The sequence below is a fragment of the Heterodontus francisci genome, chromosome 29 (genome assembly GCF_036365525.1).
Source record: "Heterodontus francisci isolate sHetFra1 chromosome 29, sHetFra1.hap1, whole genome shotgun sequence".
NCBI classification, from domain to species: Eukaryota; Metazoa; Chordata; class Chondrichthyes; order Heterodontiformes; family Heterodontidae; genus Heterodontus; species Heterodontus francisci.
Window position 1 is genome coordinate 23,830,207 of NC_090399.1, and position 12,612 is coordinate 23,842,818.

The 12,612-nt window shown below is 41.8% G+C and overlaps 1 protein-coding gene across 6 annotated transcripts in view; it reads right to left on the bottom strand.

The window, feature by feature from the left end:
- The window catches only part of LOC137346196 (RNA-binding protein 4B-like), a 191,325-nt gene that overhangs the window by 161,697 nt on the left and 17,016 nt on the right, over positions 1 to 12,612 (bottom strand). The window contains exons 3-4 of one of the 6 annotated variants that reach the window (XM_068009598.1): positions 6,816 to 7,520; positions 3,610 to 3,697 (exon numbers count right to left, since the gene is read on the bottom strand). The exons of 4 other annotated variants lie outside the window; for them this stretch is intronic. In XM_068009598.1, the coding sequence (XP_067865699.1) occupies positions 6,823 to 7,520 (698 nt within the window). In that variant the 3' untranslated portion in view covers positions 3,610 to 3,697; positions 6,816 to 6,822. Of the gene's footprint in view, positions 1 to 3,379; positions 3,698 to 6,815; positions 7,521 to 12,612 lie in introns of those variants that run through there. One more of the 6 variants, XM_068009599.1, reaches the window with a different exon arrangement.

Genomic DNA, 12,612 nt, shown 5'->3' on the forward strand with positions numbered 1-12,612 from the left:
GTGGCCTACATGTGACTCCAGTCCCACACCAAAGTGGTTGCCTTTTATTTTCTCCCTTAAGTAACTAACAGATGATCCACCAACTTCTCAGGGCAACTAGGAATGGGCAATAAATATAAGCCTTGCCAGCAATACCTACATGCAAACAACAAAAATCCCTACCCAAAAACAGTGAGAGAGTACCTACACCACAGTGCAGCAGTTCAAAACGGCCCACCATCACTTTCTAAAGGGCAACTATGAATGGGCAATAAATGCTGGCCTTGCCAGCATTGGCTACACCTCAAGAAAATTTTTTATCTGTAAAAGTCCAGACAAGAAACCATTTTATTAAAAAAGTACTAAATCTGCTTTGTTTAATCATGATCTCTGCAACATCACCTCACTTTGCTCCAGTTGCAGCTCATCTGCGAGTGAAACCCACATTTATGCCTTTTCTACCTCTAGATTTGATTATTCCAATGCACTCTGGATTGGATTCTCATGTTCCACCCTCCATAATCTTGGGCTCCTCCAAAACGCTACTGCTTGCATCCTTACTTGCACCAAGCCCCATTCAACCATTACCCCTGTCTTACACTTGCACTAGTTAAGCAACGTCCTCATTTTAAAATTCTCATCCTTGTTTTCAAATGCCTCCAGGGCCTTCCCATTCCCTATCTCCAACCTCCACCAGCCCTACAATCTTTCGATACCTGCACTCCTTCAATTCTAGCCTCTTAACACATCCCCAATTTTAACCTCCCCACCATTGGCAGCCATGCCTTCAGTGCATGGTTCTCTTCTTTCACAACACCCGTAGCACTCATTTTAAATATTGGAATTAGTTTCAAGTTAGCTTTAAAACCTTCAGCCAGGCCCTAAAGCTCTGGAATTCCCTCCCTAAATATCTCCGCCTCTCTACCTATTTTAAGTGCAGAGGCTCAATATAAGCATCAGTTGTAGAAAATAATATGCACTTGAACGGTAAATGAAAAGCTCGTCAATAGTGGATATCCAGTGGATCTAGCATATAATTAATTTGGTGCTCATTGCAAACTTTGATGGGGACAATGTAGAAAGAGTCTCTAGTAATCCTTTATTTGCTAACAAGCCATCTTAAGTAGTATATGAAACTTTGGTCAGAAAGGCATGTATCCTCACTTCCAACACCACTGCACTTTCACACAGGTGCAACTACTGACAAAATAATTGAATCAGACACCAGGACCTGTCCAAAAGCATGCATATACACAAGCCCCTTTAACTTTTCATAAACCACATATCAAAGTAGTAATCAGAAGTGTTCTGGCTGACAAAGTTTTTCTTTAAAAACAAGTTCATTTCTACTCCTGTGATGTACAACTCAAATGTGATTTACCTAAATGTTGTGGCTTTATACATTTAACGAAAATGACAGTGACAAAGTTTTGGCTCAACATCACCAGATTAGCTGTTGAACAGTAAACTTATATCACCAGTACACAAGTTTTTATGCGCTTTAACTTTGTGTTTTTAAAAAAAAAAATCTTCAATCAAAAGGCATCACCACCGACCACCAGGAGACCACACCCAAGGGATAATTTATGAGTCCTTGCTGCCCACCAGCAGCACAAGTTGGAAATTCAGGCATGGAATGCCCACGTTCCCTGACCAGAACAGCAGACTTGTAAAATTATCCCTCCAGTTGTCATGCTATTGGAAGTACAATGGTGCATATCAACAACTAGAGAACAAAGCTGCTTCCTGCTAGTCAAATTTGGTAAGAAGTGCTAAGCTTGATTAAAATAAATGAGGGGTTTCAGACCAACGGGTTAAACAATCAAATCCTGTTCTTCCAACTCAGCACAGTGTTTTCATTCTCAAAATACACACTGCTAGGATGTACTGTGATAAAACTTTTGAGTGCAAGTGAGCTTTTATCATCTAACCATAAGTTACTGGGAGCATAAATGTAACATTCCTCCCCCCCCATAATGCAGAAAATCAAGAGTGTTAAGTTACTCCCATCATTAGAAGTGCAGTATGATAGTTCCACCTACTAATTTAAACTCAAAAGTTAATTTAATTTAAATGGGTTAACACCTCAGCTAAAATAGCAAGCAGAGAAATGTTACTAGAAATGTGTTTCAATTCATGTGTATGTATCTCCAACTGTGGTAGAGCATTCAGAGTGGCCATATGCCATCCAGAGCAGTTCCCAGTGCCATTTGCCTAACCTAATTAAAAGTGCTGTAGACCCCACTCTATAATCAAGACACAAAATGCACAGGCTCCAATTTCAACTCAACATCCGTCTGTTCTTCAAAAGGATGACAATGAACTTGTCAAGTGTTTGGCTGAGTCAGCTCAGAATCATCCAGTACCAAGAGCCACTTCGGCCAAATCGCACCCATCATAATCAACTTTTATGCTACACAGGAAGCAGGCCTTGCACGCTATTTACTCTGTTTTTAAAAAAAAAAACTTTTGATCTATTTTCGTTTTAACTTTGATTCCATTAACCGAACTTCAGTTTCTCCTCAAAGATGCTGCATGATCTGAGTGTTTCCAATATTTGCATTATTTCAGATTTCTAGCATCTGCATTATTCTGCTTTTGTTTTAATAATCTTAATTTTAAGCCTGAAGTGTACAGTTTGAAGAAATCAAAAGTGTACAGAGTTAATGTCAGAGAAATCAGTAAGGTATGGTGATAGTTCAGATTAAAAGCAAAATAATTTTAGTCTTTACCTTCTGTCCTTTCATATTACTTCATGCAATGTTGTTTTGGTTCCTCAGGAAGGAACAGCTTGCCTATGGAAGTGCGCTATTGTGTTTGGTATGTAACAACCGATGTCACTCTCCTCTCCCCATTTCGCTCCCTTCCTCTGCTGAAGGTACTGATTATTGCTGGAGTACTTCCATGCATCCAAATAATCATTCTTCACCCATGAGTCTAGACAGAATGTTAGTACATTATTCAATGACAGGAGATGTCACAGCCAAGGCAGATTTTGCTCCTACCCAACATCCACGCAAATGCTTTTGGGGAAGAGTCACTGCCTAGCAATAAAGAGTAGGAACAGCAGTTAATATTTTCCAAAGCTGCTGAAACAGACAATGGTTCAAGAGATAAACAGATTGCTGAAGACAAGGGTGTAGCAATGAGATGGAATTAACTATGAAAAATAGATAGATAGGCTTGCTGGATAAGCCAACACACCTTTCCTGTTCCTAAAATTGCACCCGACATATAGCCGACATATAGCACAGCATCTGGAAAGGTCAATATTAAACTCGCATACAGAGTCAAGTACATACCACTAATTGAAGCTCTGTGTAAGTAAATGATACTGCACAGTATTCGTACAGGTTGCTGGGTCAGTATTAAAGATTCACATGGACGCAACACACTCAGGCTGAATGCTCATTGTTTATTGTAAATCATATTACATGAAATCCAAACGCTTCAGATTTAAACGGTTGACAATTACGTGAGCCATTCCCTCAGAGCAGAAAAGAAACCCAGAAAGGGAAACTAAAACTTAAAAAAAAAATGATTAAAAAATACTGTCAGTTTTTCGAGAAGATAGTTCAGTCAGCAGCTAATTAACACCGATATTTAGGTTTAGTGTCTCGCTAATATCTTCCACGCTAAAACCAATAAGCAAAACTTATGACCCAAGTTTCTGCACGTACCAAGGGACCCGCGGCTCTCGTCACGATGCAAAGCAAACCTGCGAAAGAAGGGACATTGCAGATTGATTAAAAACAGGCCTTTCAACTCATCACCACATGGGTGCAAACCACTCAACACACGTCACCTCGAGATCGGAGCTCCGTTCCCTGCTCTCAGCCAGCCAGAAAATATATTCTGAACAACGTGATATCCAATTGGCGACTGCAAACAGGACGCGACACCGTATCGAATCAGATTACTGACATTAGCATCCACTCTGCAGTACACATACACCAGTGACAGGCGCAACCAGGAAGGAGTCAGAACTTCTACTTTCCAAGGCTCAAGACCCTGCTGCACATCAGTGATCACTGCTCCCAGACACTGTCTGGAAGAGGAAGCCCGGTTACCTTTAAAAAGCACCATGCCTCGCTGTTGAACCATCCACATACAATGGTTCATTAAGTAACGCAAATAGGATACATCAGGGCTTTCTTTTTTTTAAATAGACTTCAGCTGAGGGAGGTGGGCATATTATCACAAGGTAACGTGATGAGAGCCTATATCCCATTCCACAATTCATAAGATTAACTTGTATGTACACAGGCTGTCAAAGAGACAAGCAGAAATAAGAAAGACAAAGTTAACGGATATTAAGCTCAGTGTGTTAACCCAGTAAGTAGCTGAGCCACACAGGTCCCAGGCTGAGGTTCAGTCTGTATAGAGTCAGTTGATCTCAGCTGGGGCGAGTGACAATTAATTTTTTAGTGTCGTTGTGATGACAACACTTCTGTACAATGCTGAAACTTGGACCAACTGTAGTGAAGTGACCATCAGCCGTCAACATGTGAAACCAACACGTATACTCGGCATCAACTGGCAACGTATCTGAAACTTTGCAATCTTTCAAAGAACCAAGTGTTAATCCATTACTTGCAACAATAGGCAACTGATCATAAGGCTACCTTGGATACATCATTAGACAAAGTCTAAACAATTTTAGCCAGGCGTTTTCTTTTTGATAAACCAATGAATACATAGAATGAAACCATCCATATGGGTAATTATCTGTCACTGTGCTGAACAATAGCTCCCGACAGTCAGATACACTGCTGGGACATATTCTGCGAGCCACCTGATCAACATCACACAGGTATGGGGAATTGGCATAATGTTCACCTGTTTATGGCACAAGTCTTGCCATAGCACAGTTCACGGACACTGGTCACTATCCATTCCCTGATCTATTCTTCAAGTGCAAGCCTAAATCGCAGGTCCCAGTATGGAATTCAACCACAGCAAAGCCAAATTTGACCAAGCCTTCACACAACGCATTCTAGCAGGAATCAGCAGATTACAATCAGGAGTAGGAGGGAGGGGTCTCCAGCTATTTCTCGGGGCACTTAAGACTAAGTGAAGCTCCCTTCATGTCCTACCAGAGATCAACAAACTTCACACTAAACAAAGATCGATTCCAGGACCTTCCTGGTTCGTGCAACACAGCGAGTACCCTTACCTACTAGGTGTTTACTGGCCAAAAAGTGTCGTCATCTACCAGATGTTATCTCGTTTATTTTCCCCCCTTTAAGATATTGTTCCAACCTCTTGTGTGTTTCCAGCACAGGCAGTTTTTCATTTCAATTTCAATATGCCTAATTATTCAGAATTGTATTTACATTCATTTGCTTGAGTAACACATTTAGCAAGCCGTGTATTCTCCTGTAGCGTACCTGCTCTGAAGCAAATTGTGAATAGCCTCTTGACTTTTCACCACTGCCTCCGCCCCCAAGTTTTACCACCCACTCGCCCAACCAGAGTTTTACTTCTTACTTTTTCTCTTTTAACATTAACATGGCAAGATAAAAATAGTTCATCATCCTCACATGGCTTATTAAATCCTTTACTGTGGTACTGAGCCATACGGACGAAGAAGGTTCTGAGTCTATCCCAGCTCGATGCTGAGTTAGTTGATCTCACCAGAGGGGCTGGGGCACAACAGTTGGCCTCAGAATCCGTGTGCTAGTAAGGGAGGAAAAATGTAAAATATCAGCCAGGGTTCCTGCACCTGATTGCAATCCAGTAACTGTTGGAATGTGTGAGAGTGCACGCAACTGGGTTTGGCTGCAATAAGGTGCATAGTTTACTAACTGGCACTTGGTCTCAACAACCTCCTGGACTGAGAAACACTGACTGAACTGCATTGAGGAGTGTTGCTGACCTAAGCTTTGCACAACTGTAGAGTCACTAGATTTTGCATGAATAGCATAGCATTCAATAGATACTGCTAAAAGATCTCCTGTATTCCCTTTAAATCCCAACTCTTCTATCTATCCAACCCCTCAGTCACAATGCAATACTCTCTTGACAGGCTTTTTGAACATCAGCTTGGTGTCACCTATCAACTACTTTTGACTGTCCCTCATCTTCACTCCTACTCTTTCTAACCTTGACCTGGCATTTTCTCAATTTGAGAAAACAAAAGGAATCATTAAGCATGGATTTGGGCTGAACAAAGGAAGGCAAACTGTCTCTCTATGGGATTACGTTTTCTCCCAAGATCTGCCTGGCAATGGAAGATAGGCCACAGATGGTAGATTGCACCAGAGAAGTCCATGGTAGGGGGCACAGCTAATGCTTGGCTCGCCAGCCTGGCCCATTAAAGGACCTTGAGGTGTAAAACTGTTCTGAGAGCCTGATATTCCTCCTACTCCACTCCATGCAAGTCTATGCTCTGATGAGTAGGTTGACCATGGCTGGACAAGCAGCAGGAAGCATACTAGTGCTCTGTTGTGGCAAGCTGTGCAGTTTTAGCCAATCGAACCCTTGCAGTGCCTCTGCAGATATTTGGGGCTTCTTACGCCTCAGTTCTTTGCAACCCACGTTAATTCTCTGTCCTTACAAGAAAGGAGTGGGTGCTTTACACCAGGCAAGCGCAAAGTTTACCTGTGCAGATTTGATAGCAGTGTGATTTGGAGACTTCCAGGCATAATGATGGCTTTTTTTTTGAGTAGGTTACAATGCACAAAAATAAAAACCATGTGGCAGGGAGGTGGGTAGACTGTACGCACACAGCATCAAACTGATTGCAACTCACGTTCATAGGCCCTTGAATGAGGTAGACGCTTCTACAGTTAATGAGAATACTGACTGCCTTATCAAATGTAAATGATCCTCACCTTTCAGTTAGTACGCAGGGTACTGGGCAGCGGGGTAGTGGGCGGCGGCGGCGGCAGCGGCAGCAGCAGCAGCAGAGTACTGGGCGGCGGAATACTGGGCAGCAGAGTACTGGGTGGCAGAATACTGCGCGGCAGAGTATTGCGCGGCAGAGTACTGGGCTGTAACGTATGGATCTCTTGCTGCAGCACTTGTAGGGTCATACACAGTTGTAGAAACTGCTGTGCGCTCAAACCCATATCCAGTGCTCAGGGCAGGCATGGGTGGTGGACGTCGTAAAGGGCTCCTGTCGCGACCATAATAGGTAGTGGGAGGTGCCAACGGTCGCCGCTCGTATGGGTTTACCGCACCGGAGATACGATCTCGCAGGGAAGTGCCGAGAGGCGAAAATGGAGCTGCCCGTCCGTAAGGATCTCCTACTGCTCCGTACGTTCCTGCCCGATACTTCTCGTAGAAATCGACGACCCCGTATCGCTCATCGTAAAGAGGGCGCTCTCCGTACCCGGTTATAGGCCGCGCGGTCATCGAATAGGGATCTATGTAATCGCGTGAGTAGCCGCCATCAAAATTGCCATCGAGACCGCGATCTTTGGGACACTCTTTAGACCAGTGGCCTTCTTTACCGCAGCGGAAACAGCCGTTTTTTTCGCCCATCCCGGGTTGCATCCGCAGCCGACTCTTGGAGAGTTCAACTTGCATCCGTTTGCCTTTAAAAGGAGACGCAATACAATATCAGTACCAAGTACATTAACCAGCTGCACTGGCAGACAGATCAGAATCAACGTGGACCTTCACCTCGTTTGCCAATACAATATATAGGTATCAAGGCTTCATTAACAGCTCAGTGTGAATCACTGTGGTACTGAGCCAGGCCAGGAAAGTACAAGGTTCATTTCCTGATCTGTTGTGAGTTAGTTTACCTCAGCCAGAGCAGTAATACAAGCACTACAGGTGGCATCTGTAACCCTGTGCTATGGAGTGCAAAAAAAAAAGGGGGGTTAGTTTGACTTTGGGCAATAGTGTAAAATGGGAGATATCAGATGCACCACCCATGATACATTTGTACTGATTTTAATTTCCAGTAACTTGCACACAAAGGTTTTGGGCAGGAAAAGACCAGCTGGCCCATCAAGTCTCCTCTAAATTCATGTTGGCTGCAGCATCGTAACTACACACTTCCTAACCCCAGTCACGTAATCTCCTGGCAAAAGCAACAGAAAAAAAACCAGGGCCAAAAAGGGAATAAATAATCTGGAAAATGCCTCTCCAATGCCATCAGGCAATCAAAACCAGCTCTGGAGATCACATGAACCAAGTATTATCTATAAAGGCACAATATTCAATAAACATGGGCTACCCTTTTCTGCATGGAATCAATGTAAATGAAAATCACAAGAGATGTGTAACAGACAGTCAATCCAATATCACGCAATGCACTATTGCCTTAAAGTCAAAAGTACTCCCAGCATCCCTGCTCCGAATATTAAAGACTCCTGCACAAATTGTGATGGTGGATAAAGACAGGATCAGATGCAGCTGCAATGCCCGCACAAATAGTCTGCTGAACACTCACTGTCTTGGCTTTGTTATGAAGAGTGGTCATTTGCACAAGATATGGGATATATTTAGTGGTAGAACAAAGACAGCTGCATCTCACAATAAAGCGTAAGAAAACACACTTGCTCATTCAGAATAAAAGATGGGATTGCAGTCAAAATGTGAATCTGCTGAGCTGTAGATGAACAATGGGATTTAGACATCATTGAAAGTTAGCTCACATGGAACAAAACACAATAAAAAGGCACATGGACGTAGGCTTTATCCCAACAGTTATAGAATATGGAAGCAAAGAAATAGTGCAATTTGTGCATTGATCAGATTTAATTTAGAGCAGATGTTCTCCAACTTTTCTTTGCTGAGTCAGCCTTGAGGTTCATGCACGTGCACCCCTTCCCTCCTCCTTTCACAGAAACTTTTATTTGCATAATTAAATATTAGTGTGGATATAGCTGGTAACCCAGAATACTTCAGTTAGATCATTCTAGCTGCTTTATTTCGGCTTCTCTAGACATTTAGGTTTTAGTACAAATTCTGATCAGATCACTGGAACTTAATGTCTAGGAAATATCTTGGAGCTGCTCCTGTTTGCTACCTTTACTTTGCTGGAAATGCATCGGGAACCCCATCTATGCGTTTCAACAGAGCTTCCACTGCACTTAAGGTGACGTAACACCAGTGAAGCAGGAGGAGATTGGAAAAATTTCCCAGCCACCGCATAAGCAACCCCACTAAAAGGAAGACTGCTGTTTCTTCTCTCCAAGTTGTAGATGTTGGGCTGGATGCAGGATAAACAATTCTCTGCAGGCAGAGCTTAAAATGATCTGTTGTCAGGGATGGAACAAGGAGTAAATGACCATTAGGCTGCTTCGCAGGAAGTAAAAAAGCTTAATTTTCTTTCTGCAAATTTTGAGAACCCATGAGCATGGATACTATTTTTAATTTATCTGCTCAGTTTAAGCAGCAACACTAAATTCAATTAGGGCAAAATGAACTTTCTAGAAAGACACGGAGCACTGGGCAATAAAGCAATTTTTCAAGCCAAGTTTTTAAAAAGAGGAGCTATTCATCCACTCCATCTAAACATCACAAGGACCCAAAGGCTCATGTGAACCAAAATGTGATTAAAAAAAAGGGAATGGATTGTCCACAAAGCTGCAGAACTCATGGGAAAGAACCTTTCAGCAGATTTTGACGCCAATTCGGAGGGGGCACCAACTGCTGCTGTTTATTTCCTGATGGAAGCAGTGATCCCAGGACTCATGAGTACAAGCAAAATTTATGCCGCATACAGAGGCATGGACCAGAAGGCAAATAGCTTTTTTATTAACTGCGTCTTGAAAAATTAGTTTCCTGGGATGCCTGAATTCTGGGGAGAGCTAAGGTGGGAATAGTGTGCTACAACACCACCAATACAGAAAATACATATTTCAGGCATTACCAGTTACTAAGTTACAGCTATCGTCTCAGTCACGTCTGTCTGTAACCCTACTCAGATTTAAAGTATTGTCCGCAATTTTGGGCACATCACCAGGATATCACCCAAGGTAAAATGCACAAAATGGAAAAGGAATCCAAGATTATCCAGGATCATGAAAACAATGGCCATAAAAACAGCTAAATTACATGAGACAGTTTGAGTTGATCTGACTAAAATCATGAAGTCGTTTAAAATAATAAAGGTGTATGAGGAACGGCACTTCTATTTTATAAGCAAATCCAGAACAGTACACAATTTAGACACAGTTAAATTGGTTAAAAGTGAATCCAAAAAATTTTTTTTGGATACACCGCCCCAAAAGGGCATAGATGCAAAACGAATTAAAGGTATTTAAAAAGGAAGCTTCGAAAGTAGGACATAAAGAAGGTTAAAAAAAATTGTTCAGTTTGACGGGCTGATCGGCTCACTCTAGTTTGAATTTAATGGAGGTTGACAAGACCAACTGGACACAACTAAGAGCAAAACATCAGGAAATGGAGGTAATTGGGATATACCAAATTAAAGTATAAAGGAAGCAAGCTAAGGACACAAAATAGGAAGGAAGAAAATTGTTGCCTCCCATGGAACAATCATAACCTCATACACCTGATCAATGACAGGTACACGATTCTTTATGGTGGAATTTAGCTGGGTTACTTCTATAGAAGTTGGCATCCAGCAAAGACAATGTTGGCGCCCAGAAACAACAGGGACATTCAGTTACCAACAGTTATGGTATTTAAGAGGAGTGTGCACCAGGCAATTCCCAGGGCAGTCATAAGCATGGTACTAGTAATGTTAGAAAGAGGGGAAAGAATCCCATTTCAGTAAAGTTAGACTGTTTCACCAATGTCCACGCACTGCCGGCTCAATGTTGGTCAGTCTCTGATGCCCATACTAGTAAGGTCATTCTGCCATGTTTAGTCATATCACCCAACTAATGCAGCCAACTCAAATCCTTGCTTCAATGTAGCTACGTGATCAGCAACATTACCCACAAAAATTATGGATCTCCTACGAGGAACATCGTCCCATGAGGGGAATCAATCAGGCAACTTTCAGGATTTGGAATATAACATTGTATGGTGGCTAAAAAGTATACAGTCAGCCATAAAAAAAAGTCAGCACTGCCAAGATCCAGGCAACCTTTCACTGCTTTTGGCTCAGACATCTGATTGATCAGCATCCCCAAGCAATACCATTACTACGATTACAACAGCACATGCAGGTTAATGAAATTTCGTATTGTATCCACTTGAATATTAGAACATCCAGCAGTATAACTCCTGGTTCTGTTCTTCTAAATATGGGTTAGGTCTTAAAAGAATATTTTGAACATCACGGTTGTAAGGTCTATCATCTGTGGTGGAAGCAATCAGAGGGAATAAATCAAGAGTAGCACATAAGATATGTCAAAAAACATTAAAGACATAGTTAACTGTGGCTTTTCCTGTAATGGTTGGTATAAACATGTACTCTCGTCTACCTACCTACATTTTTAAAAAACTGCACACATCCCGCTTACAAACTTTACTTACTGCAACAAGTTTTTGGGAAAACCTTTATGACACCATTCTTACATAAAATATAGGGGCTCGAGTCTGCCAACCCGAAAATCCCATTCACTCTTCATTTTCTGTCCATTAACTAATGCTCAATTCATGATAGATTACTCCCCATCTCATGACTCCTAAATTTGTGTTTATAAACTCGTGTGCGACATCTTACCAAATGCTTTTTGAAAATCTAAACACACCACATGCAGTGGTTCCCCTTTATTCTTCGAAAACTAACAGTTTTGTCAAACACAATTTCCCTTTCACTAACTCTGCTTTATCATATGATCGGCTATGTTCCCAGTTACCACATTCCTAATAACAGATTCGAGCATTTTCCCTACAACTAATGTTAGGGTAACTGGCCTAATGTTCCAATTTTTTCTCTTCCTCCTTTCTTAAATTGCAGGGTTATGTTTTCTGCCTTCCAGTCCTTGGGAACAGTTCTAGAATCTAAGGAATTCTGGACAATCAAAACTCATGCATCCACTACCTCAGCAGCTACCTTTTTTAAAACCCAAGGATGCAGCTCATCAGGTCCAGGGGATTTGTCACCACTTAATTCCATTAATTTCTCCAGTATTATTTCTCTACTTATACTGATTTCTTTAAGTTCCTTATTCGTGCGAGACCCCTTGGTACCTCATTATTTCCAGAGCATTTTTATGTCTTTCACTGCAAAGTATCTGTAATATCACTGCAATTTCTGTATTTTCCATTATATTTTCACCTGTCTCGGCTTCTAATGTGCCCACATTTGCTTTCAATAATTTCTCCATAACTGTATACCTATAGAAATGTTTACAGTCCGTTTGTATGTCTCTTTCTAGTCTGCGCTCACATTCCCTTTTCTACTTCCCTATCAATTTCTTGTAGCAAATTAGTTTGGAACAACAACATTCTGGCGTTATCGATGACGATGTAACTGCAGGCGCTGGCTAATAAGTAACCCTCTAAATTAAAACTCAACTCTTGCCCCCAGTCACGTTATCCTTTACATACTTTATTCAAAAACTGACCATGGGGTAGTACCATGGTAAAACCCATCAAGATGTGAAATTGTCTTACTTTCTAACAGATTGGCCCATGTGCAGCACAAGCTGATACTATTGCAGTTCTGATGAAAGGTCACCAACCTGAAACATGAACTCTGCTTCTCTCTCCACAGATGCTGCCAGACCTGCTGAGTATTTCCAGCACTTTGTT